Genomic DNA, 25635 nt, shown 5'->3' on the forward strand with positions numbered 1-25635 from the left:
GCCCTAGGGCCACGCTGAAGGACTGGAGTCAGGAGGGGACTCTGTCTGGAGGTGTGGTCACAGGGTGCAGCCTTTGACTCTCCACTCACAGAGTCCCCGAGAACATCCTCCCCAGGAGAGGAGGGTAAACTGCTCATTGGTAGCTGTGGCTAGGAGGGAGGCGAGTAAGGTTGGGAGCCTGTTCCCTCAACAAGACTGCCTGCACAGAGCCCTATCCACTTCCCCAGCTGGACAGAGCCCGCTCCTCACCCCAGCCCTTCAGTGGAGCTCTGTCAGATCCTTGCACTCCCCTCCAACAACCTCATTGTGGAGATACACCTCAGTTTGGAAACCTCTGCACTAGGATAAAGATTATAAGGGAGGTCCTCCCCCCCATTGTTTTGTGTGAACTTGCCTGAGGGCCCCAAGCTGGTAAGTGTGGCCAGATCCCACCTGCTGGACCGGGTCCCTGCACACCGGTTGGCTGCGTGCATATCTTTCCTAGTTTGTGAATTATTCTGGGGCTTAGGCAAGAGACAGGCACCCAGACACCTAGCAATGCACATTCTCAGGCGGGAGATAGGCACCTACAGTGAGGCTGCAGCATGCATGCAGCATGGTGTCAAAGTGAGCGTAGGAACCTACCAGGTTAGGTGACAGTCGAGAAGGAGTTTTGTAGCTCACAATGGTACCTAAAAATGGGACTTAAGCACCAGCGCACCTTTGTGGATCCCACCCTAGGCCTGTGCGTCACTGAAATCCCACTTCAGGATTTCACTATTCGGAACCACAGGAGCAGATCCTCAGCTGGTGTTAACTATCACAGCTCCATTTGCAGCCTTGACCATTTACCTCAGCGGAGGCTCTGTCCCAAGTGAGTAAGGTTTCCATTCAGGTGCAAAACCTATGATTCCCTTTTCTTAATAATTTCAAGATCAAATAACGTAAATAGAGACTATCTTCTAAAGAAGAACAGGAGGACTTGTGGCACCTTAGAGACTAACAAATTTATTAGAGCATAAGCTTTCGTGGACTACAGCCCACTTCTTCGGATGCATATACTTCATGAGGTTGATGGATTTCCACTCCATACGGCTAAATGCAGTGCCTTGCATAATGAAAGGTTTCAGAGTAGCAGCCGTGTTAGTCTGTATCCGCAAAAAGAAGAACAGGAGGACTTGTGGCACCTTAGAGACTAACAAATTTATTAGAGCATAAGCTTTCGTGGACTACAGCCCACTTCTTCGGATGCATCCGAAGAAGTGGGCTGTAGTCCACGAAAGCTTATGCTCTAATAAATTTGTTAGTCTCTAAGGTGCCACAAGTCCTCCTGTTCTTCTTTTTGCGGATACAGACTAACACGGCTGCTACTCTGATATCTTCTAAAGGAAGCACAAAGCACAGACTCCTATCCATTACGAATCACAAAAGGAAATGTACTTTTAGGCTAGCCGCCAATCCAAACATTTCAGTTTATTTCAGAGCCCAGTACACTACTACAGGAAGATTGGAAGTGTATAATAACCTGCTTCATGAATTCAGCTCTTGGGAGATAGCATTTGATTTTCCTTAATCATGTGAAAATCCAAGATGTATTCTCTTGCTCTCAAACCAGATTGCTCCTGTTTGCTATGCCCACTTTCTACATCTGAGTGATGCAGAAGGTGCCTAATATGGATATAAAAAGGGATTTTCCTCCATTTGTATTGATAAATACAGTGCAGAGAATTTCCACTGCAATGTAAGTCATCAATGAAATGTACCTATGTTTACAGGGTGTAATTCTCATCTGTGGACATGGCTCCATTCACAGCAGCTGAGCATCTGTTCCTTGATGTTTATCCTTCGTGGTATCATACTCCTCTAACATATCTACCTCCATTTGTTGCTCTGGATTGATTGTGTGCTTGTCTAGTGGTTATGTAGAGAATTGCTTTTTGTGGCTCCAGTACTGAGCAAGTTTCCTTCTGCTACTGACATTGCTACAATGGAATCTTTAAACACAGAAGTACACCTCTACCTCGATATAACGCGACCCGATAGAACACGAATTCGGATATAACGCGGTAAAGCAGTGCTCCGGGGGGGGGGGGGGGGGAGGGAGCGGGGAGCGCACTCCGGTGGATCAAAGCAAGTTCAATATAACGCGGTTTCACTATAACGTGTTAAGATTTTTTGGCTCCCAAGGACAGCGTTATATCGAGGTAGAGATGTACAATTTACCTTTTCAAACCGTATCCGTCGGCAGCAGTTCTCAACCTTTTTCTTTCTGAGGCCCCTGCAACATGCTATAATAATTCCACAGCCCACCTGTGCCACAACAACTGTTTTCCTGTATATCCAGTAGATTAAAAGCTGGGGCTGGTATTAGGGGGTGGCAGGCAGAGCAACTGCCTGGGGCCCCCATCCCACAGGGGGCCCTACGAAGGTAAATTGTTCAGGCTTCGGCTTCAGTCCTGGGCAGCGGGGCTCGGGCTTTGGTTTTCTGCCCTGTGCCCCAGCGAGTCTAACACTGGCCCTGCTCTCTGGATTATTTTGGCAGACCACCTGAAACCTGCTCATGACTTCCCAGGGGACCCTGGACCTCTGGTTGAGAACCACTGTCCTTCATGATCCATTCAGTTAATGGTCCTTAATCAAAGTACAATATAAGGGCTAATGTTATAGAGGGAAACTTCTGTTACAATGGTTTGGTTTGTTTTCAAAATCAATCTTGTCTATATTTCTTAACATGCAAGTAGCTGTTTTTCCCCCCTACATCTTTCTGTCTTTTTTCATTCAAATCCAGAGTCAATCTTTTTCATCTTACTCACATGATGAGTCCCACCCAAGTCAATGCTTGAGTGACTAAAGCGAGCAGGATTTGGGGCCTGATCTTGTAAAACTGTAGTGACATACGGCAAAATGGCCCAACTCACGTTAACACAAGGGAGCAAATAAGTATAAGGCATCCCCTTTCACCCTTGCGTTGGCTACCCAAGCCATGAGTAGCTGTTAGCAAATGAGGGGGCGGGAACTGGGCAGAGCCTGGGCTGTATCGCCCAACACACCAGCAAGCATAGCTTTTCCGGCATTTCGAGGGAAGTATGGTGGGTGCGGTATAAAAACAAGCCTAGGAGACTTCTTCAGAGCAGCAGGGAGACTGAGACAGAATCCTCAAAGATATTTATTAAGGTGCCCAACTCCCATTGAAATCAATGGGAATTAAGTACCTAACTACCTTTGAGGATCTGGGCCCCTTCCACTGGGCAGATCACAAAGTGACAATACAAGCCATAATCCTGTGGGACTACTTGTTTAAGTAAGGGCTACTGTTCAGCTCCCACTGCAGTCAATGAGAGGCTGGCTATTGCTTTCAGCGGGAGAAGAATCCAACCCATTGTCGCCAGTGTTGTGTCAGTTCTCAGGGGCCTATATGCAGCGGGACTGACACAGTAATCCAACAGGTCTTTTCCATCTCTCATTCCTGTGATCCTGACGGATTGTATCTTGCAGTATGAAAATGATGCGTGCATTTATTGCCCCAAAGCGTTACATACAAAACAACTATAGGCAACGTAAGCAGGGTTATGCATCTTTTATTTGTGATGTTTGAATTCCTCAGGTTCACAAACTAGGATTGATTTGACAAGTAGTCTTCCATTTTATCCTGTTTTTTGTTATATGACTTCAACAGTTAGTGTCGGTCTCGCTTTTCATACAGCTGAACCCTTCATTTAATCACAAACAGAACTAAAATAGTCTAAAAATTTCTTGGACTTTGCTAAAAAAATTTACATGTTGAACAGCACTGGTGCATGGAAGGAAAAAAGGAACAGTATATTCAAATCATTTGTTAGAAAAAAGCATTTCCCCTAAAAATTATTAAACAAAAAAGCCTCTGTATCTATTTAGTGGTGGGGAAAAACCACAAATGCGCACACAGGCACGCACACAAGCTCAGATATTTAATTCATTTCTTCCCAGGGAGAATATTCTGTTATAAAACTTTATTATAATATATCCATTTAAAAACAGGAAAATCTGTTACACAGAAAAGAAACAATTTCCCCATTTCAAAGCTCCAACTTTGTTTGGCTACCTTCCAAATAGCATTGCCTACCTCTCTCTCTCTCTCATGAAGAAACACAAAGATAAATTGGATCACACTAAATTTACATTAACAAAACTACAAGGTTATCATTAGTGATTCAGAGGCCACTCTTGGTTTATTTTGCCTTTGGAACCAGTAGGAAGATCACATTCTTCCTTCTGATATACGCACTGCCCCATTACTGACAGCTTGCTAGTGTTGTGTGATACCTGCAGCATAAACCCATTCCTAAAGCACTGCACTTGGCAGCAGACATATTCCTATTTTATACACATTTGATCCAATTCTGTAGTTCTTACTCACAGCCCTCACCTTCTTTTCCTTTATAGAGCGAACGAAAGGAACAAAAACCAAGCTCTTGGAGCTAAATGTTGTCAAAGGGCAGGAATGGAGGCTGTTTGGTTTGGGGAGGCATAGCTCGGTGGAGCTGGGGAAGAAATCTATGGCAGCAGCATCCTCCAAACTCAGAGGAATTTCCCCATATAGGATAATCATGACAATATGTGGGCACCGGGCCGTTGCATGAATATACTAGCTCTTTGTAAATCCCCGTGGGCTTACCCCACAGATCATGAGGTATCCTCGGGTCAGGAGAGCTGCACATCCCACATTGTGCAAGGCTTGCTGCCTACCGGGGGATAACTTGGAAGGAAACTCAGTTTCCCATGTGCAGTTTCTTAGCCTTCCCATGGGAGCACATGATTTGGCTCTTAGCTGTCACTAAGGCAAAACTCCCACTGAAGGTCAATGGGACTTTTCCCGGAGTAAGAACCAAGGGAGGACGTTAGCATTTGGCCCCATTGTCATTAGATGCGTCAAAGAGTAGTGCATGTATTACACCCAAAAGAAAAGTCCTTCCCAAAATTCCTCATCACTGTGTGTCTTGGGGTGTTTTGGTCACACAGCAACATCCCAAATCCTGGCATAAAGCTAGCAATACTCTTGATGAACAAAAGCAGGTTTCTCTTGTTGGATTCCCCTGAAACTGTTATCTTTAGCATTAAGATCAGGTAAGCACTGGAATAAAAGGTTAATCCTTTTTTAGAAGGCAAGAAACAGAAGACACAATGGCTAAAACCTGGTTGAAGTATTTAGGGAGTTAATGGCAAAAGAACAGAAGCATACATATTTGAAGTTGAGCCCAGAAGACAGTTAAGAATTCTGCCTATCAGTGAAGTCTAGTGGGTGGACTTCCCCTCTTAGGTTAAGTGGATTAGTTAGATGTACATCCACTGAAGTTTTAGCTACTCTCTTGTTAAGTATCCCGATGAGTCTGTGTAAAATAGGGCCTGTGATTAACAACTGAAATAAGATTATATTTATCTCTGACGCTAGGTGGATTATCAAGGGTGAAATTAGAATCTCCTGGACTAATGTTTACAGCACCCTGACTCTGCTCTCTAATGCAGGGATTAACTTAAAACTCGCAAGTCTGACGATACTCCACATTCCACCCTTTGCTATTGTTGGGCTGTTAAACGTCACAGAGATGGGGATGGAGGAAAATGAGCCATGCCACATTGTTTGAGGCACCCAGGCCAGTGCTGAATTAAACACTTATACTATCTGCAGAAAGATATAGCAGACTCTTGTTGGGGAATAATCTGTCAAGTCAAATCCCAGAAATGACAGGTACATCCAAAATGGTCGTGCAATAACATACATTTCATTATTTCCTAGCATTGTTAGCTTTAGGGATGAAGGTTTGCATGGATTTTTTTGTAATAACAAACTTACTCGGGCTGCTGTGAGATGCCCATTTCATAATTGCGCTTTGGGCCAAAATGTGCTTAGCCTTGCGCATGAGAACAAAGAGGAGGGAACTCAAAGAGCCGTTCCTTACCTCCTGTACGGGGGTCAGGCACGATCCGGTCCTGGTGTTCCCTCAGCACAAGGATAAGACTTGTATTAGCAGCAACAGGACTGTGCCCAAACAGAATGGGCCAAGTGTGGGTCTATGTCTGCATGGGCCAATGTAGGCAGCAAGCACACACTACACCTTTCAATGGCTGGTGCCGCTCCTGTTTTGCAATGGAATCTCCTGGTGCCACCCAACAGGAATTCTGGCTGAGACAGCCAGGATGTCTCTGGGGTCTCTCTCTGCTGCAGAATCTATAACAGCCACTAGGGAGAGCACAATAGTTATTAAACTGAACTGGGACCTAATTTAAAAACAAAAAACATTAAAAAAACAGTTTTTCAAATTCGGTGAAATTATCACTATCACAAAAAAGTTAATCAAAACAACAGGGAACAAATTCCTGCACACTTTAGAATTGCACTATGTTAATTAGACCCAGACAGTATATAGTAAGTGGCTTTAGTGAAAGGTAAAATAAAAATGACTTTGTAGATAAAATTTAGGCTTTTTAATTTTATCTAGTCACGGTTTGATTTTCTGCCTAACGATTCCACGGATTCACATCTTCATTATATAAACTTTCATTGCATATGCAAAGCTGTGGAAATATTGGTAGTGAACCGCCATTTGTCTTAACCCTTTGAAATGCTAGAAATTAACAATACAGGATATGCCACACCAGACCAGCAGTTCTGTCTGTGATGGTGGCTAGAATTAGATGCTTCCAAGGAAGGTACAAGAAATCATGTGATGGATAATTATTAATATTCTCTCTAACCATATAACTATTTTTTTAAAACACTCCTACTAAGCTCTTGGCCTCAGTGATATCTTGTGGCAATGAGTTCCACAATTATGCAGTGGGTAAGCACCACCCAAATGAATGTTAAGAAGATCATGTGTAGCATAGTCCCTGTAGTGCATTCAAGAAGTAGCTTGATTGCAAAAGAGCAATGAAAGAGGAAGGAGTACTTTAGTTCAATGTAACAAACTGAAAGTTGAACATTCCTTGAAGGCAAGGGTTAACGCTATTTGCATAATTCTAAAGATATGGAAAAACTTCCAACTTAGCAACAGTGAATTTTCATAGCTCAAACCCTTTGTCCCTGCATATATGTGATCATTGACTTCTGCACCTCTGCTGCAGAGCCTATTAAATCAAGCAGGGGAATAAGACGTTATCATTATGTGCAACAATATGAGCTCAGATGTTTGTTGTTATTCTTTAGTGTCTGCTATATTTCAGTCTATCATATATCATCACTAGTACTCTATCACTGGATACTCTATGAAGTTTGCTTCCAATACTACCTCAGAAGAAGCAGAGACTGTTAAAATCACTTGGTGGGAATAAATGCTTAGGGGCAGCAGGAATCAGCACATGATCTGAAAGAATCATCTTTATTATTAACAAAAGGTCCATGCCAAATTCCTTAGAAGGCACAGAATATATGGGACTCTTCTGTCTATTTTCCACTTGTTAAAATGTGTCTCTAGAGACCTTCTCTCAGTAAATACGATTACAAATATTTCTAATGGGCCCATCACCATGGCACCAGGCACACTGTACATAAGTTAATGAGTTTACGATGAATACCTTAGGCCAGATGTTGAGGTCACTGATTTAAATTAGACTGTATACTGGGAACTGTTATACTATATGTTTGTAGTGTGGAAGACAGCCTGTCTTATTAGACAGTATTTACATGCAATGCAGTCATGCATTATGGTTTTGACCTCACCTTCTCCCAAATAGTCTTCGTTAATTTACAACCCCTTTTCCCCCACAAACGGAATATCCTCACCTTGAAAAGAATGAGGTGGGGGAGAAAAAGAAACAGGACAGAGCTAAAATTACGTGCATGCACCAAACCCCTGTGGTCACCGGTACATAGGGCATTTCATTCAACTCTAGTTACCACCACCCTTCTTTGTACAGATACTGGGCCAGACTGTGCTGTCAGTCACACTGGTGTAACTCCAGGGCGACTCCACTGAACTCACTGACGTTACTCTGGGTTTACACAGATGGAGCCGAGATCAGAATCTGGCCCATCGTCACCTAACTGAGAGCTGAACCAAGAAAACAAGCAAAGTACACACTGCCAGATCTGCTGGGGAAAGCAGCTGTGTTCCTATGGACGTTGAGGCTCAGTGGCATTTTGGAATATTTACCCACAAACCTTGGCTGGCGTCTAAAGTCCTATGCAGACACGGAAGGCTCCACCTGAAAATCTTGCTGAAGTTCCAGAATTCTTTATATTGTGCTGAACTTGGAAAACAAAGTACACAAAATCAAAGTATACAAAATCTTTTCAACTAACAACACAGGTTCATTTCAAAATTACAAATATACAGGCCAGCCTAAAAACCTGAGTTCCAGTAAAACTTGCACAGCAGGAACATGGAACGTCACTGTGACTGAAGAATTCCTCCTCAATAATTCAGGAACCAGAAAAAAAATCCAAGACAATTCTTTCTCACTTGGTAATCCACATCATTCAGAGGAGGCTCCTAGCAGCATTTTCAGGGTTAAGAGCACACAATGTTGAGAAGCATCTGTGAAAGTAACCTTCTGTCCTTGACTTTCCCACCCGGGGGAATTAACAGGCAGGTTCAGCCCAGGAGGTCTCTCATGATCTCTAGCTTTGCAAAAAGGATGAAATTGGATTTCTCTTCTGTGCGACAGGTGGCTCTTTAGTGACACATCCTGGTTGTCATCTCTTTCTGTAAAACAAAAGAGGGAATTAAAAATCAAAAGGTCACTGGCTTTACAATATGCTCACAGCTTCCGCACATTTATTATCTGCACATTTCACCACACCACAAACAGCAGTGTAGCTTCATGTGTCACGTGTCTGTGCTATTCTTTGTTATCTTCAAGGACAGTGCACGTAATTGGCAATTAGCATAAAATCTTTTATCATTTCTGACATTTTTAATACTATCTTAATTCCCTAACTATGGCAGCTAAATGGCACTGTGTCCTACATAAAGGAGATAAATCACCTGCAAAAGTTCTCTTCAGCTATCACGCTGGAAGCATTTTAGGTTAAAGTAAGAAATGGAATTCCAATTTGTCACTGAACTCAAAGGCAAGAGGAATAATCCTCAATTCTGAAAGATAAAGGTAAATATTCTAACTAGTTACACACACAGAGACACAAATGTTAGATCTTCTCTAGATTTAGGCCAGAGCAGCCGAGTTTGGATTCAGAATTGGATCTGGGAAATTTCCCAAACTTCAGCAGCGTTCTGATGTGGGATTTGGTTCAGTCCATTATAGAGGTGGATCCAAGCCATGAAGTTTGGATCTGGACTTCAATGGTATTCTGGTACATGGTTGTGGTGTGGAAATACCTCTAATTGTATTCCATATATCAGAAGAAGAATATTTTACATTTAGATGGCACCTTTCCACCTGAAGGACCACAGAGCATCAGTCCTATCCTGCAAACTCTTGCTACCAGGTATAGCTATTACTACTACGAATAGTCTCATTGACTTCAACATACTAACATCTATGCAGTGTGCTGCAAGGACACGGACTATAGTGGGGTTACTACTCATGACAGTAAGTACTAAGTAATGTTTGCAAGGTGAGGCTCTACCGAGGGCCAGCACTAGTGAAATGCAGCCAGGTGGAGGGTGGCAGTCAACTGATATAACAAAGTACAGTGAGAGGAAAATTATGGTGAAAGACAAACTATTACCCATTAAAATTGCTGCAGGATCTTCAGTGTCAATACACAGGATCTCAGATTATAAGGTTGCATCCAAAAAAAGATTCCACATGTGATCACAGGTATTTTTTATTATACAGTTAAATCATAGTACATACATTAATAAATGAACTGTATGGTCCTCAACTAATCTACCTCTGAAATATCAAGGACTGAGCTACTTAGATCTGAACTCGAGTGGCCAGAGAAGCTAGCTGTTCCAAAGCTGAGGCTCATATCACTCGCTAGCCACACTGGCCAGCAGTTTTTAATGACTCACGATATGATTGGTTTATACATCTGTAACTAGGGATCTAAGTGTTCATGCGTGCTAAAGTATACTGTGCAATGCATAGATACATACTCAATTCTACATAGGATTAAATAACACTGCTGAAATGTAAATGTAACATCTCACTCGCAACCATGTCAATTTAACACCTGATTGGGGAAGTGGATAGCATAGGGTTTGGAAATGAATTATGGCATCTCTTCTCCAGAGCACTGCTTCATATCCAGCCCACTTTGGTAGCACCCACTATCACGTGACCACTCTTTGGGGCTTATCTGAAAGGAGTTTGGTAGTCTCAGTTCAATTCCTAGAAGGCCGGATTCATATCACAACTAGCAGTGTTAGCAAAAAGGCCAAGGATTAACTAGATTTGGAAATTAAGTTGCCCTCTCAGCCCTAACAGGACTTTCTCTGGCTCAGGGCTGAGGTACATTGGTATAGTCACCGCCTGCATGTACTTAGTCTCTGGATAAGTAGCAGACTGTAATCTATCACTATAGCACCTTTCACAGCATGCATTAAATTCACTTAATAAAACTGGACCTTGTTACACCAGCAACTGCTTGTCTGGATCAGGGACACTAGCCCTTAATTTGCATGGGTGGCTTTTGGTATTTAAATAATATCTAAGGGATACGTCTTCTATGTCTTCCTGCAGAGTGGAACCAGCACCCTTCTGAGGTAGGGAGTTCCAGAGCTGTGAAATGTTCCACCTTCCTCCTCAAAACACACCCAGCTCCTTGGAAATGTGGCTGAGCTGTGTTTCCAAGGGTTAGCAGGAGCTAGGGGAGCAGCACAGCGGAGCCAAGATATATTCAAGCAGATGCCATGTAGATGACTCTAATCATAATGTAAAGAAACTGAAATGTAAATAAAGGTCATCCAATCCACTTTAAGGTGCTGTTGGGAACCTGTGCTGAATGTAGAGATATTTCTATATGTATACGCTAAATTCATGGCACCCCAACTCTGCTAAGGGACCCCACAATCTAAAGATTTTAGCTTGAGAACCTTCCTCTATGGTGGAATTTTCTTTATTCTTTACTTCCCTCTATAAAAACGACTCAGCTGAGGAGTCACCACCACAATGAAAAACCTGGGGATCCATGTTCAGAAGGCTCCTCCACACATGGATTGAGGAGACGTGATCATATCTATTGTTTTTATTCATGTCCAACTCTCAATCAGCAAGTACACATCAAATTAAAATTCTGGCGTGTAGACCAGAGATTCTTTACATCAGCCTCTTAAATCCATCCATTGTCTGGAAAATGTAAATTGCATTAAAACAAAACAAAGCTTCTTATGAGTTCCTAAAATTCACCTTATTTTATCATTGGTTTAATAACATTAACATGCTGATTACTTCCCAAAATAAAGGGTTTCCTGGCAATCCTGTAACTGAAAATTTATCTTGTACTTTATAACTCATTCCTTCAGGATGCTTCTTTGTTCTATAGCACTGCACAGATTTTATGCCTTCCACATCTGTAATCAGCTTCTACATCAGCTTGTTTCGGAATTTCTTTAGCATCCGATATGTTGCTCTGAATCAAAATGTTGGATGATAAAAGTAACAGCACAGAAGCTGGTCCAATAAAAGATATTGCCTCACCCGTCCTTTGTCTCTAATATCCTGGGACCAACCCAGCCACAACTAGACTGGAATATGGAATGCTGTCATTGAAGGCTGTTTTAAAGCAAATCATAAGAATGCAGTAAGCTGCTTTGCTATCGATATTAAGAGGTGGTTAAAAAAACAGGATGAATGTTTCATGAATATTTTCATGAAAAAAAACCTGCAAATTTTTCAACTACCTCTAATCCACAGGTTTTTCCTCCAGAACAATGAAAACTAAAAAGCCACATTCAATACAATTCATTACACAGCTGTTTGCTTTCTCGTACACAAGTGTGATCCCTGTAATCTTACTACCTTGGAAGGTCAACAGAAATTTCTACCAGCAGACACACAAACAATCATAAGTAATTTATAGTATATTAATATCATGCTCTCTTGCTGCACATTGTTTCCTGAAAGAACAGATTTTAGGACCTGAGGGGAATTCTGCAGCATCAGTTTTTATCTTTTTTATTTTAAAGGATCACAAAGCACCAATTCTTGGTGGGGACAGTCAAAAGTTGTTGAAAATACCGATCAGCTTTGCTAACTCTCAGAAGTCTACTAGGAAGAGCCATAGGAGTTCATAATACTCGATTTTTCCAGACAACACTGTTAAAAGAATGAATGGACATTCAAGTGCCTCAGTGCTGCTACAGGCCCTTCCAGGCCACTTTGCATTCTGAGTCTTCTCCACTGAGTGGAGCCAAACACACGGATATTAAACTAGCAGAGTAAATTCTAGAACTTAGTTTTTCCAATTGTATAACATCATCCTCTGAAAATTTTCCACATTCAGAAATTCACCCACACGCACTCAGGAAAAACAGACTATTGAACAACTTCTTAGCAGCTGCAATGTCAATGTCTTCATTCTGGCTTCAGCCAGCCCTGGTGGTGTTTCCCCCGTCAGCAAACTGTTGATGCTTCCTGAAGCAGTGTTAATAGCTGCAGATGCTTAATTTATGTATTTGGAGCCTAGATACCAGAGTGATGGGCTCTCTGTAAGTCTGATACACGGACCAGGCAGACAGACACCCCTCCTTCTGCCGCTGCTTCCACACAGCAACTAGAGGAGTCAGCCAACAGTTTATGTTTTTTAGGAAGACAAGGAAATAGTTTTGCAGAAGCAGAGAATTGGTGTCAGTAAATCTGCCCATTTTGCAGGATCAGAGGGAGGCAAACTCTTCCTGCCCAGATCAGTAATGAGCAGAAAAAGCAACAATTTGAAACTCAAACGTCCTGTTCCCTACTCAAGAAAAACCAGAGCTCAGATAGTGAGGGGATCATTAGAAACAGTTCAACAGGCAGCAAGGGGATCCTATGAGATATGGAGTTTATGCACACTGCGTCTACTGAAGGTTTTTAAAACACGCCCCACGTTAATGCCTGAAAGGTAGCATTTGCAAAGCACAACTGTGAATGCTTCATCTCTAAAAAGTATTCATGGAGTGTAAGTCTGCATTACAAGGTCTCAGGTTTTTGCTGAGGCAGAATTTTTCCTGTATGTTAATGAAAAAAATATCTCATCTTGTATCATAAAATATGTAGGGTTCTGTCTGGCTGCATAATTAGTTTCATGGTCCCATCCATCCTGTGCCTTTCCTCCATCCTCCACTTGGCTGTGTTGCTGCAAGCTGCTCTGCAGTTCCATCCTTGCCTTCACACTCCTATTTAAATGGCCTTCTGTTCCAACACCTGTTTGGCTTTGGTGTTGGAAATGTTTGTAGGAGTCGGAGATTCAGAAAACGACACTCAGGCTGACAATATCACCACTGCTGAAGCAGAGAAGAAGCCGTTTCTAAATGGATACACACTGTTCCCAGGAAGTTAACAACAGAGAAACAGTCAAAGAGACAAGCAGGGCTAAATTCCATCCTATGCATAGGTACAGGTTCTATTGACTTCAACTGACCTCGGAGTGATATCAACAAATTGAAGATACAGATTATTTTCTTTAGAGGGGAGAGTGTGAAGTGTGTGTGTGTGTGTGTGTGTGTGTGTGTTGTTTCCCTTAACGGAAATTTACAATAAGGAAGAAAAATAACCAGGAAATGGTTTCTAGAATAGCAATAGAAATTATTATAGAGGTGGCAAAATATGTTATCGTCAGTCACGTTTTTGATGGGGTGTTTTTTTGGGAGGAAGGGCTGCACGAAAGGAATGTGACTAGAGATGACTTCTTGTAGGAGCAAATGTGGAGTATTCCATTATAAAATGTGGAAACAATTAAAGCCTTTTGTTTTTGGTTCTTTCCACAGCAGTCAGCTTTTTCTTGTCAAATTCACAGCACCATCTTCAAAAAAGCAAAATGATTATCCTTCCTTCAAATATTTTAACACAGTGGTTTTAAATCTTTATTCATTTATGGACACATACAAAATTTCGAATGGCAGTGCAGACGCCTTTGGAAATCTTAGACATAGTCTGCGAACCCCCAGGGGTTTGCGGACCACAGGCTGAAAGCCACAGTCCTATGGAAACGGCAATCTTTTGCAGACTCCTTAGACATAGATTGCGGACTCCCAGGGGTCCGCGACCACAGATTAAAAACCACAACAAACAGTCTCACCAACTCTGGTAGACACTAAGAAATATAAAGCCAAAGCCCGGTTCCATTTAGGCCAATGCAAAAATCCCACCTAAGTGGAGGACATTATGCCTCTATAATCTCAATGATGCATGGAAAACTTACACAGGAAGTTGCCATTAACACAAATTGGAGTCTAAATCCTCCCACGCTCTGATGGGAGAATAAACGCCATAGTCTTCATAGTACAGTGATTATCTAGAAATGTAGTGTTCATTTTAGCTGGGGGACAAGAGTTGGGGGGACATTCTAGACAAGTAAAACCTATCATAGACAATGAGGGTATAAGGGGAAGGAAGCGAAGTGAAGAGAGTCAATTTGCTGGCTAAGGACTTCTAAGGAACAGTAACACAGGAATTTGCTGACTCTCTGGTCTGTGGTGCTATGATCTTGAGCCCCAGGTGGGAATTAATTGGTACACAGATAGACTAGACAGACAAATTAGAGTCAGGTAGACAGAGGAATAGAAAGTGAAAGATTAAAACCAATTTTAAAATATATTAAAGCTTATTCCTGTGCCAAATAAATGTTCTCACAGCCTACTTAGTGGGGACAGTTAGTAATGAAGTCTGGACTTAAATAAATTTTTGTTTTGGTTTTGCAGTTCCCCTTGAACAGCCATTAGAAGCAGTGATAGAGTATTGACTTGCAATCACTGTGTGGCCAATGCATCAAGAATTGTTGCTGCCCGTGGTGTTGGATTATATAATTAACTCAACAGCTGATGGCAGAAATGATTGGTGTTGTTTAAAGATGCCGTGCAGAGCAAAACCAGAAATTGATTCAAGAACAGATTTACTTGCTGAATATGCCCAGGGACCAGGCTGTTGGGGCATTTAAACCCAACTAATTTGTAACTAACTTTAAAAAAAAATCCTTTATTCTGCCCTGTCAAATCATTTTGTCACTTCTTGGTTTGCTGGGATCATCCCAGAATGCAATTTCACAAACACCAGAAGTCTCACTGCAGTCCCTGGTTTTGTGTTGTCACAGAACGATGCGTTATGGGATATTTTTCAGGAAATACCAAAATGATTTCCCAGACAGAACACACACGTTTCTAAAAAGTTAATTCATCTTTCTCTGTCTAATGAATGCTTTCTCCTCCCTCCAACATTAAGCACATGCATCTAGACTTAACTCAATTTTTATTTTTGCTTCTCAGTTCACCTGTAAAGAAAGCAAAAAACCCAAAGAAAAATTGAGCAGTTTACTGAGTCTGTAAGGACGTCAAGAGCTTCCAGCATTTCTAAAGGGTAACTTCACTTTGGGGAAATTCCAGAGCAGCCTGATCAGAGTTCCTCCAGGGAACAACATGGTCCCACCAATGTGGCTCGGCTGCCCCAGTAAATAATCTTGTTCTCCAAAGGAAACTCTGTTTCTATCCTCACATGAATCAAATGTAGAGTGTGCAAAACATCAGGAATGATAATTGAGATCTTAGCTCAATCTGGGTACTTGATGGAGGCATAGATCTATGTTTCTGCCTTAGAAGGGAGCTAACAGGAAACTAGGCTAAGTGTCAGGGATGATTAAAAAAGATGGCAAATGCTATAAAATCTCACGGGAAAAACAATTAAAAAATAATCCCCTTCAGAAATACTGGGACTCCTGCAGAGATTCAAATCCTCATTCACTCCCCCTGTAATTTCACAATCATGTCAGACCCAGGGTGTCTACTGACAAGCACCAGCACAGAGGTGGCTTGGCCACGTTTTCCCCTTACATGATGCTACAGCTGCTAGTTAAATCATGGGGGCAAACTGCTCCTCTTCACCATCCTTTGAAAACTGCCCTGGCTCTGGAAAGAACAGTAAGAGACAATTATGGCTGTCCCAGCATAGGGGTGCTACTGAGGGAAGGGCGGAAAGGGCACAGGAAAAAACGGTTACTCACCTTCTCGTAACTGTTCAAGATGTGTTGTTCATGTCCATTCCAATCAGGTGTGTACGCGCTTATGTGCATGGTAGCCAGATTTTCCCATAGCAGCATCCATCGGGTCGGTCTGGGTACCCCCGGAGTCGCGCTCAATATAGAGCCCTGTCGACCCGCCCCACTCAATATAGAGCCCTGTCGACCCGGCTACTCCAACAGAGGGGTAGGATGGTGGGTATTGGAATGGACATGAATAACATCTTGAAGAACAGTTACGAGAAGGTGAGTAACCATTTTTCTTCTTCGAGTGCTTGTTCATGTCCATTCCAATCAGGTGACTCATAAGCCCAAGTTCAGGAGGTGGGGTTGGAGTCATCCACTGATTGGAGCATCGCTCTGGCTTGCTGGATGATTGCATAGTGCATGGCGAAAGTGTGGATGGAGGACCATGTCACCGCCCTGCAGTTTTCCTGGGTGGGAACCTGAGTCAGGACCGCTCTTGAGGAAGCCTGTGCCCTGGCGGAGAGCGCAGTGATCAAAGCAACAGACACCTCTGCCAGGTTGTAGCACTCCTGGATGCAGCATGTGATCCACAACAAAATCCATTGAGAAGAGACAGGAAGACCTTTCATTCTGTTCGCCACAAATAACTGGACCAAGTTTCGGAAGTGTTTCATCCTCTCGATGTAGAAGGTTCGCGCTCTGCAGACATCCAGAGAGCGCAGCCTCTGCTCCCTGCCGCTGGAGTGTTGGCGAACAGGTCTATCTGGGGAAAACCCCACTGATGGAAGACTGAGTTCATGACATCCAGGTGACGGGACCACTTGCGGCCGTGGAACGACCTGCTGAGATGGTCCGCCAACTCGTTCTGTATCCCAGGGAGGTACGATGCTTGCAGGTGTATCGCGTGCTCTACACAGAAGTTCCACAGCATGAGGGCTTCCTAACACACGTGGTGTTGTCTGTCAGGACTGATACACATCTCTCTGCTAGGTGGGCTCGGAAAGTTTGGCATGCCAAGCGCACCGCTCTCAGTTCTTTGACGTTGATGTGTAGAGCGAGATCCACCTGAGGCCTTGTGTACTGAGGTCTCCCAAATGTGCCCCTCAGTCCAAGTCTGATGCATCTGTCACTAGTGAGAGGGATGGCTGGGGGCTGGTGAAAGGGACCACTGCAAATACTACCTGGGGGTCGAGCCTCCACAGGAGGGAGTCGAGTACCGGGCGAGGCAGGGTTACAATCCTGTCCAAACTGTCCCGGGCTGGCTGATATACCGACGCCAGCCACATTGACACCAGCCATGACTGAAGATGTCAAAGTCTAAGTCTGGCATGCTGTACCACATAGGTACAAGCTGCCATGTGTCCTAGAAGTTTCAGGCAGTTCTGTGCTGAGGTGGTGGAGAACTGTCGGAGACCTCAAATAATGTTGCCCAGGGTTCGAAATCTCGCTTCGGGAAGGAATGCCCTGGTCTGTGTTGAGTCCAGTACCGCCCCTACAAATTCTATTCTCTGAACCGGGGACAGCGTTAATTTCCCCTCGTTCAGTAGCAGGCCCAGTTCACCGAAAGAAGCTCTTATGAAGGCGACTTGCATCTCTACTTCAGTCCTGGATTGGTCCTTGATCAGCCAGTCGTCGAGGTACGGGAACACCTGTACCTGCTGCTTGCACAGGAACACGGCCATGACTGCCATGCACTTGGTGAATACTCGAGGTGCTGCTGACAGGCCGAACAGGAGGACTGTGAACTGGCAGTGGGTGTTGTTCACCACAAACCTGAGGTATTTTCTGTGGAACTGAGTTATTGTTATGTGAAAGTACGCGTCCTTCAAGTCGAGGGTGGCATACCAATCTCCTGGATCCAATGAAGGTATGATGGAGGCCAAAGAGACCACACGGAAATTGAGCTTCTTCATGAACTTGTTAAGTTCTTGCAGGTCAAGGATGGGCCTTAGCCAACCTTTGGCTTTCGGTATAAGGAAATACCAAGAATAAAAACCATTGTCCTTCTGCTACGGAACCTCTTCCACTGTCCCTAGCAAAAGGAGTGAGTGCACCTCCTGAATAAGGAGTTGCTCATGAGAGGGGTCCCTGAAAAGGGACGGGGAAGGGGGAGTGGAAGGGCACAGAATTGGATGGAATATCCCCTCTCTACAGTGTGGCGCACCCAGTGGTCCGAAGTGATACGGGACCGAGCACGGTAGAAAGGGGATAGTCGGGACGAAAAGGTAAGGCAGGATAGATCCGGTTTTTGTTCTGCTGCGCCATCCTCGACCGCACCTTCAAAAGGCCTGTTTCGGGCTGGAAGGTGGCTTGGATTGGACAGGGGAGTTTGAGAGGGAGTTTGACAGAGGGAAGCTTATGATGGTTAGGAAGACCCGCAACACCCGTGCCAGCACTGCTTCTGTCTCCTCCACCTGCACCTGTAACCAGACAGAGCGCCTGAGCATGGATGCTTCTACCCAGATCCTGGTATGGTTTTGCAGAGACTGTAACTTGCAATTTCCACTTACTTATATCCAGGCTGGGGGGATCATCCAATGTAAAAGGTGCCTGCTGGTGGAATCTCTCAGGCAGCAGGTGGGAGAGCTACAGGAAGAGGTGGCTAGGTTGAGGAGCATCCAAATCCACGAGCAATTCCTGGACAGTGTCCATGTGGAGACAGCTGAGGTAGCTGTCCCAGTACACAGGACTGCTGATACACCACTGGTGGAGGAGGAGATGGTTCAGGGTGGACACTGGCAGCTGGTTACTTCTGGCAGCAGGCAGTGCTCCACCCCTGCTCTGAACCCTCCCGCTGTGGTAATAGGTAACCGTTATGCTCTTCTTGATATAGGAAAGAAGGAATCACCCCCTACAGTAAAGGAGGAGAAGCCTCGTACCCCTATGGCTGGGAGGTCTGCTGCCACCACTGCAAATAGGAAACGTAGGGTAGTGGTGGTCGGAGACTCTCTGCTGACGGGGACGGAGGTGCCCATCTGTCGCCTTGACATTTCATCTCGGGAGGTATGCTGCCTGCCGGGGGCCCGTATCCGAGACGTTACGGAGGCATTGTTGAGGATTATCCAGCCCTCTGACTACTACCCCATGCTACTCATCCATGTGGGCACAAATGATACTGCGAGGTGTGACACTGAGCAGATCAAGAATGACTACAGGGCTCTGGGAGTACGGGTGAAGGAGTTTGGAGCGCAGGTGGTATTCTCTTCAGTTCTTCCTGTCAAAGGTAGGGGCCCAGGCAGAGACAGATGCATCATGGAGGTGAATGCCTGGCTGCGAAGATGGTGTCGCCAGGAGGGCTTTGGCTTCCTCGACCACGGGATGCTATTCGAGGAAGGACTGCTAGGCAGAGATAGCGTTCACCTTTCGAGGCGGGGAAGACCCTATTTGGACACAAACTGGCTAACCTAGTGAGGAGGACTTTAAACTAGGTTCGACGGGGACAGGTGAGCAAAGCCCACAGGTAAGTGGGGAACATAGAGACCAGGGAGATGGGTCGGAAACAAGAGGGAATGTGGCCTATAATGGCAGAGAGAAAGGAGGGTCAGGGCAAAACTGGGAGGCAAGATCGAACCAGTATCTTAGATGCCTATATACAAATGCAAGAAGTATGGGTAATAAGCAGGAAGAACTGGAAGTGCTAATAAATAAATACAACTATGACATTGTTGGCATCACTGAAACTTGGTGGGATAATACACATGATTGGAATGTTGGTGTGGATGGGTACAGCTTGCTCAGGAAGGATAGACAGGGGAAAAAGGGAGGAGGTGTTGCCTTATATATTAAAAAGAAGAACAGGAGTACTTGTGGCACCTTAGAGACTAACAAATTTATTAGAGCATAAGCTTTCGTGGACTACAGCCCACTTCTTCGGATGCATATAGAATGGAACACACTATATGCATCCGAAGAAGTGGGCTGTAGTCCACGAAAGCTTATGCTCTAATAAATTTGTTAGTCTCTAAGGTGCCACAAGTACTCCTGTTCTTCTTTTTGCGGATACAGACTAACACGGCTGCTACTCTGAAACCTTATATATTAAAAATGTACACACTTGGACTGAGGTGGAGATGGACATAGGAGACGGAAGTGTTGAGAGTCTCTGGGTTAGGCTAAAAGGGTAAAAAACAAGGGTGATGTCATGCTAGGAGTCTACTACAGGCCACCTAACCAGGTGGAAGAGGTGGATGAGGCTTTTTTTAAACAACTAACAAAATCATCCAAAGCCCAAGATTTGGTGGTGATGGGGGACTTCAACTATCCAGATATATGTTGGGAAAATAACACAGCGGGGCACAGACCATCCAATAAGTTCTTGGACTGCATTGCAGACAACTTTTTATTTCAGAAGGTTGAAAAAGCTACTGGGGGGAAGCTGTTCTAGACTTGATTTTAGCAAATAGGGAGGAACTCATTGAGAATTTGAAAGTAGAAGGCAGCTTGGGTGAAAGATCGGCGGGGCATCATGGCGGGCTTTCTCCTTGAAGGTGCGCAGGGAGCGACCGGTGCAGGCAACTTGTCCTGTTTAGGAGGGGAGAACAGTGCCGTGAGATGGAGCAGTTCTTGGGCTGCCTCAAACGCCTCCGGAGTCGAAGGAGGTACAGCTCCCGACTCAGCCTCGGTGAACGAGGAGGGTCCTGACTCAACTGCCCTTCCACACAGGGCAGGAGTCGACATGACCATCAGCAGTGGTGGAGTGGAAGTAGTGTGGCCCAACTTGGTCTCATAACGGCTGGCTCCTTAGGCCTAGCAAGGGGAGAACGACCCCTCTCTGGCCTCTTCTTCTTCTGTGGCACCTGTGTGTAGCATGTGGGCCATGAGTGGAGCTGGGCCAGTGCCGTGAGTCCTTGTTCTTACTCGGCACTGGTGCTCATGACGACGGTGCCAGAGTGTTCCGCACCAAGGAACAGGAACTCGGCACAGGGTCCCTCGACCCAGGATTGGACTGGGGCAGAGTGCAGCCTCCATTAATAGGACCTTCAGGCGCTGATCTCTATCCTTTAATGTCCTGATGGCACAACGATCCTTCTGATAGCGCTCTCCTAAACACGAAGTGTGAGGATTGCTTCTGGGCATACACTTGCTGCAGGCTTTGAAACCCGGAGACCCCGGCATGCCCCACTGTCGAGAGAGCGTAGGAGGGGAAACCAAGGGAACTTAATCTAACACTAAGGGCTACTAACTATTTAATTAACACTACAGAGCTAATGAAAACTATTTATATAGACTGCTAAATGCGCTTGCCGAGACAAGAGTACAGGGAAGTTCCAGCTAACCATCACTGGCGGTAAGAAGGAACTGAGGGGGTGGCGGATTGGCAGGGCTCTATATTGAGCGCCATAAAGGCGTGACTTAAGATGGCACCCAGACCGACTCGACGGATGCTGCTATGGGAAAATCTTCCAGCTACTGTGCACGTGCCCGCGCACACACCTGATTGGACTGGACATGAACAAGCACTCGAAGAAGTAGTTACATTCCTTCTAGAGAGCCCCATGCAAGGAGTCCATTCAATAACCTGGAAGGTGTGTATGGAGAGGGAGTTTATAGCTGTGCACCAGACTGCATCTGGAGGCCAGTGCTGGGTGCAGAATATAACAGACCTTTCAAAAAGGGTGTAGCAAAGGCCTCCGGTGATGACTTATAAAAGACATTATTCCATGAACAGTCACCCATCCTGTCATAACATTGCCAACCACAGCCACTCAGGAAGGGTCTCCCCAGCCAAGGCTCCAACTTTTGGAGTCTTCACGTGGCCCTAAAGACAACAGCCCTGTGAAGAGAAATTCTTGTTGTGAGAGACAACGTGAGGACACTGACAGCAGAGGGAATTACCGTGGTGTGAGGCAAACATACACTTCTCCTGGCCCGCAGTAGTGGTTTCTGTCCCATGGTGCTGGGCCCAGCTCCCTGCTCCGGCTGTTGAGTCCTGGTGCACTGGGTCACAGCACCACTCAGGTCTGGCCCAGCTGCCCCTCTGTCATGACCTGAGTGGTGCCGTGTCCCCATACATCAGGTTGCAACATCCAGAGTGGGGAGCTGGGCCCAGTCCTGCAGGATAGAAACTGATGCTGCGGGGTGAGTGCAGGCAGGGTGAGCCTGCTCTCCAACCCCATTCCGCCGAGGGCCTCCCCTCAGAACTGGGCTGGGATTATGGTTGTGCTGCTGGGAAGGAGGGTGCACATATGTAATGCAGGGGTCTCAAAAGGGGTCACCTTAGTAAAAAGATTAGGAACGACTGCTCTAGACAGCACCAGAAATACACAGATCCAGACAAAACAATAAAACACCTACACACACTTCCCTGCCTCTGTTTCCTCACCCCTTTTGAGCATTCTTTGGGGTTAGGCCAGAGTCCTGTAGGGGGTCCTGGATCCTCCCCTTTCTTCTCCTGCACAGCCTTGCCTTCTGCTTCTAGTTCCTTCTCCCCTTCCCACTAATTTGGCTTGGCTAGTGAGAAAGTCCTCCTTTTATAAAGTTGCAGGCCTCTTTGTCAGGTGACCTCAATCAACCTCATCAGGTGATACATTGCTCAGTTACAACCCTACCTGGGTGGACTGGTTTTCCTGGTCTGGCCACCTTCTTTGACTAAGGGGGCTTCCATTTCAATAGAAGACTGCCAAGGTTTAATGACCCTCCACTGTTAGCCCTGTATTGCCAAGCCTTGTAATTTTATCCCTAAATAAGTAAAAAGACGCCAGAGATGGCAGGCTCATCTTACAATCAAAATGGAGTTTGTAGTTTGATAAAGAGATCAATACAGAGAATTCATAATCTCAAACTGGAAGTCCTAAATTGTACACAGATTCCCCAAATCCCCACATCAATATTAGGCTAGATGAAACAACAGGAGGTTAAAAAAAAGTTTCAGACGGAGGTGCTATTTTTAATACGACTGTGCCCTTTTAAAGCTCTTCAGCATTTTATGTATTTGGAGGAATAAAATCCCTGCAGATTGGTCTAAAGTTTCCCACTGATTCCTACTGCCTCTAGTTTATCTTTATTAGCCTGGGAAATTGTAACTCTTGCTTTTATCATGTCTTAATGATTGCCTTTGAAGCAGATGTATTTATTTTTTAACAATTTGTGAAACGTGAATTCATTTTAAAGGAGGACAAGTTCCACAGCAGTCTGCAATTCAAATGTTAATGGAGCAAGCTTTAAGGCAGGACCTATTTAGTACGCTCCCCACAAGAAACAAACATACATTTATGCACCCACAAGAAAGAGACAAACTGCGTCACAGCTTAATACAAGTCAGGTTGGCAGTTTGTCCAAAACATTATCAAAATCACAAACTGTACCACCCAAAACCTGGCCTGGTTTAATTAGACAAAGGAGATCATCAACAGGAACATTCTTGATGTTTCCTGTCCTTACCATTACATATTTAGACACTGAGCAATCTAATCATCTAATGCACTAACAATAATCAATAAAATATGCATGCAGAAGATGACAATTTTGAAAACTCTGGCACCATTCTGTGGCTCGGGCCTTGCCTTTTCTGTTCATCACAGCTGAGAGTAACATTTTTCAGCCACACAAGTCCTAGAATGCTAATTTTTGTTTATTTTTTACATGGGATGGAGAAAATTTGTAACTGTCAAATTCTCTGGTCACTTTGACAACATGTAAAATAAAATATTGGTCAACATGACTAGTGCTCACAAAAGATGAACTCTAATTGAAAAAGATTTTTAAGAAGGAAATTCTTCTAAAAAGAAGAACAGCTGGGTTAACAGCAAGGAGTCTGGTACTGGAACACACGTGAATGAAAAAGTAAAATTTACACAAAAACATCTAGTCATTTATATTCTCTTGGATATTATTTCAGACTAGCAATAGTCTATTCTTCCACTTTTGTATTAGTATTAGGACTTATATCCACTATATGCAACAGGCACTAAGAGGAACACTTTTGAGAGGTCAGTATTGTAAGCTTGCATAGTAACATTATAGCATATGTGCCTGTCTTAACAAATTACAAGTGTATGTCTAATTTATATGCCCAACTGTAGTCAAATAACCATTATTAGCCAGTTGCACACACAATTAAAATATTTGCATGCCAAAGTACTATGATGGTGAATGCAAATTAGATGTGTAATTGTATATTCAAATATATAGCAAATTTGTTCAAAAAAGAAGTGATAAGTCTTTAGTGGACGAATCTGAAATGATCAGCTGTAAATGGTGCATTCCATCCAGTAGAGATATCCAATTTTGTGGGAGGGTAGACAAAAATATATTAGAGAAGGGCCTAGGAATCAAGATTTCAGTTTTTCAAAAATAACTAGTTGGGTGTTGGTTTGGCATACCCCTAACTAGGGCACTTCCAATTCTGTATCCTTTTGATCTGAATGACCAAAGTTCGATGCATTAGGGAAGGAGGTAGAGAAAAGTTTCCAGTTTCTTGAACAGATTTTAGAGTTAGAAGTTGTTGATTGTAAATTATTGATCATCATTCATCACCATCATCATGTTCCCATTACGCCTGTGGCAGCTAGGGCAGCGATGAAGTTCCTCCACTCCTGTCTGTTTCTGGTAAGTCTTTCAATGGTTCCCCAGCTGTGCCCCCGGTTTTTCAGCTCGGCTTCCACAGCTCTTTGCCATGCTGTTTTCAGGTGGCCTAGTTTTCGCTTGCCTTCAGGTGTCCACCTTATTGCTACTCTGGGGATGGAATCAATTTCCATCTGAAGCACATGGCCAATCCATCTCCAATGCCTCCTAGCAATGATGGTGCTCATATCCTCTTGGCTGACTGTGCCAACAGATCTTGGTTTGAGATTCTTCTGGGCCAAAAGGTACGGAGGATATTTCTGAGGCAGGTTATGGAATGAAGACAGTTTGTACATATCATTTATCATCATTAAGCACCAACCATATACTTGGACTCATACAAGCCCAAAATACAGGCTGTCTCGCCCCCAAACAGCTTACAGGCTAAACAAAGCAGAGAGAGTACAGGACAGTGGAAAGTCCAGAAGAGGGAATGAAGAGGATATTTTAAAAACAATATGTTAATGTTATTGTTGACTCACTTCTTGTGGGCAGAGCAGGAGGAATGAGTCTTCAGGGAGGATTTAAGTGAGGACACGGAGATACCATGGTGATGGTTTTATAAAATCAAAATATACGGCGAGAGGGGATAGGATAGATATAAAAGATTTGGATAATGAGAGCATGGTGGCTTGAGTGAAAGGACGTGGTTTTCTCACCCTGCAGGCCAGATTCCCCTACTGCTGCACTGGCAGTGCAATAATATTTCTGTTTTTTTTTTTAATCTCTCAGTCTATTGCTCTAGAGATGACCATCCCTGGTATATATGCAGTACCATCACTTCACAGTGGGATGCAGTACAGTAGAGAGAGACAATGGATCGGGAAGGTGCAAATTCTTGTTTCAGCAGAAACTTCAATAAGAATGACCAAAGATGATCAAAAAATCTAATGAATTATAAATGAATTTATATTTTAAGTTAAGTTTGAAAATTCCCCAGGATGTTTAAGCATTGATTTTAACCAACATGCCTTTCAGTTCAATGTAACTGGACAAATGTAACTAACTTCGCTGGTTGGAAAGCTCTTTTTTTAAAA

The 25635-nt window shown here is 44.0% G+C and overlaps 1 protein-coding gene across 2 annotated transcripts in view; it reads right to left on the reverse strand.

Annotated features, from left to right (window-relative positions):
• Positions 1–3541: 3541 nt before the first annotated feature.
• MOB3B (MOB kinase activator 3B) overlaps positions 3542–25635 on the reverse strand; it is a 145518-nt gene continuing 123424 nt past the window's right edge. For both annotated transcript variants that reach the window (XM_005294753.5, XM_024105658.3), the window contains one exon: positions 3542–8660. In XM_005294753.5, the coding sequence (XP_005294810.1) occupies positions 8631–8660 (30 nt within the window). In that variant the 3' untranslated portion in view covers positions 3542–8630. The remainder of the gene's footprint in view (positions 8661–25635) is intronic.

Source organism: Chrysemys picta, chromosome 6 (assembly GCF_011386835.1).
Source record: "Chrysemys picta bellii isolate R12L10 chromosome 6, ASM1138683v2, whole genome shotgun sequence".
Taxonomy (NCBI): Eukaryota; Metazoa; Chordata; order Testudines; family Emydidae; genus Chrysemys; species Chrysemys picta.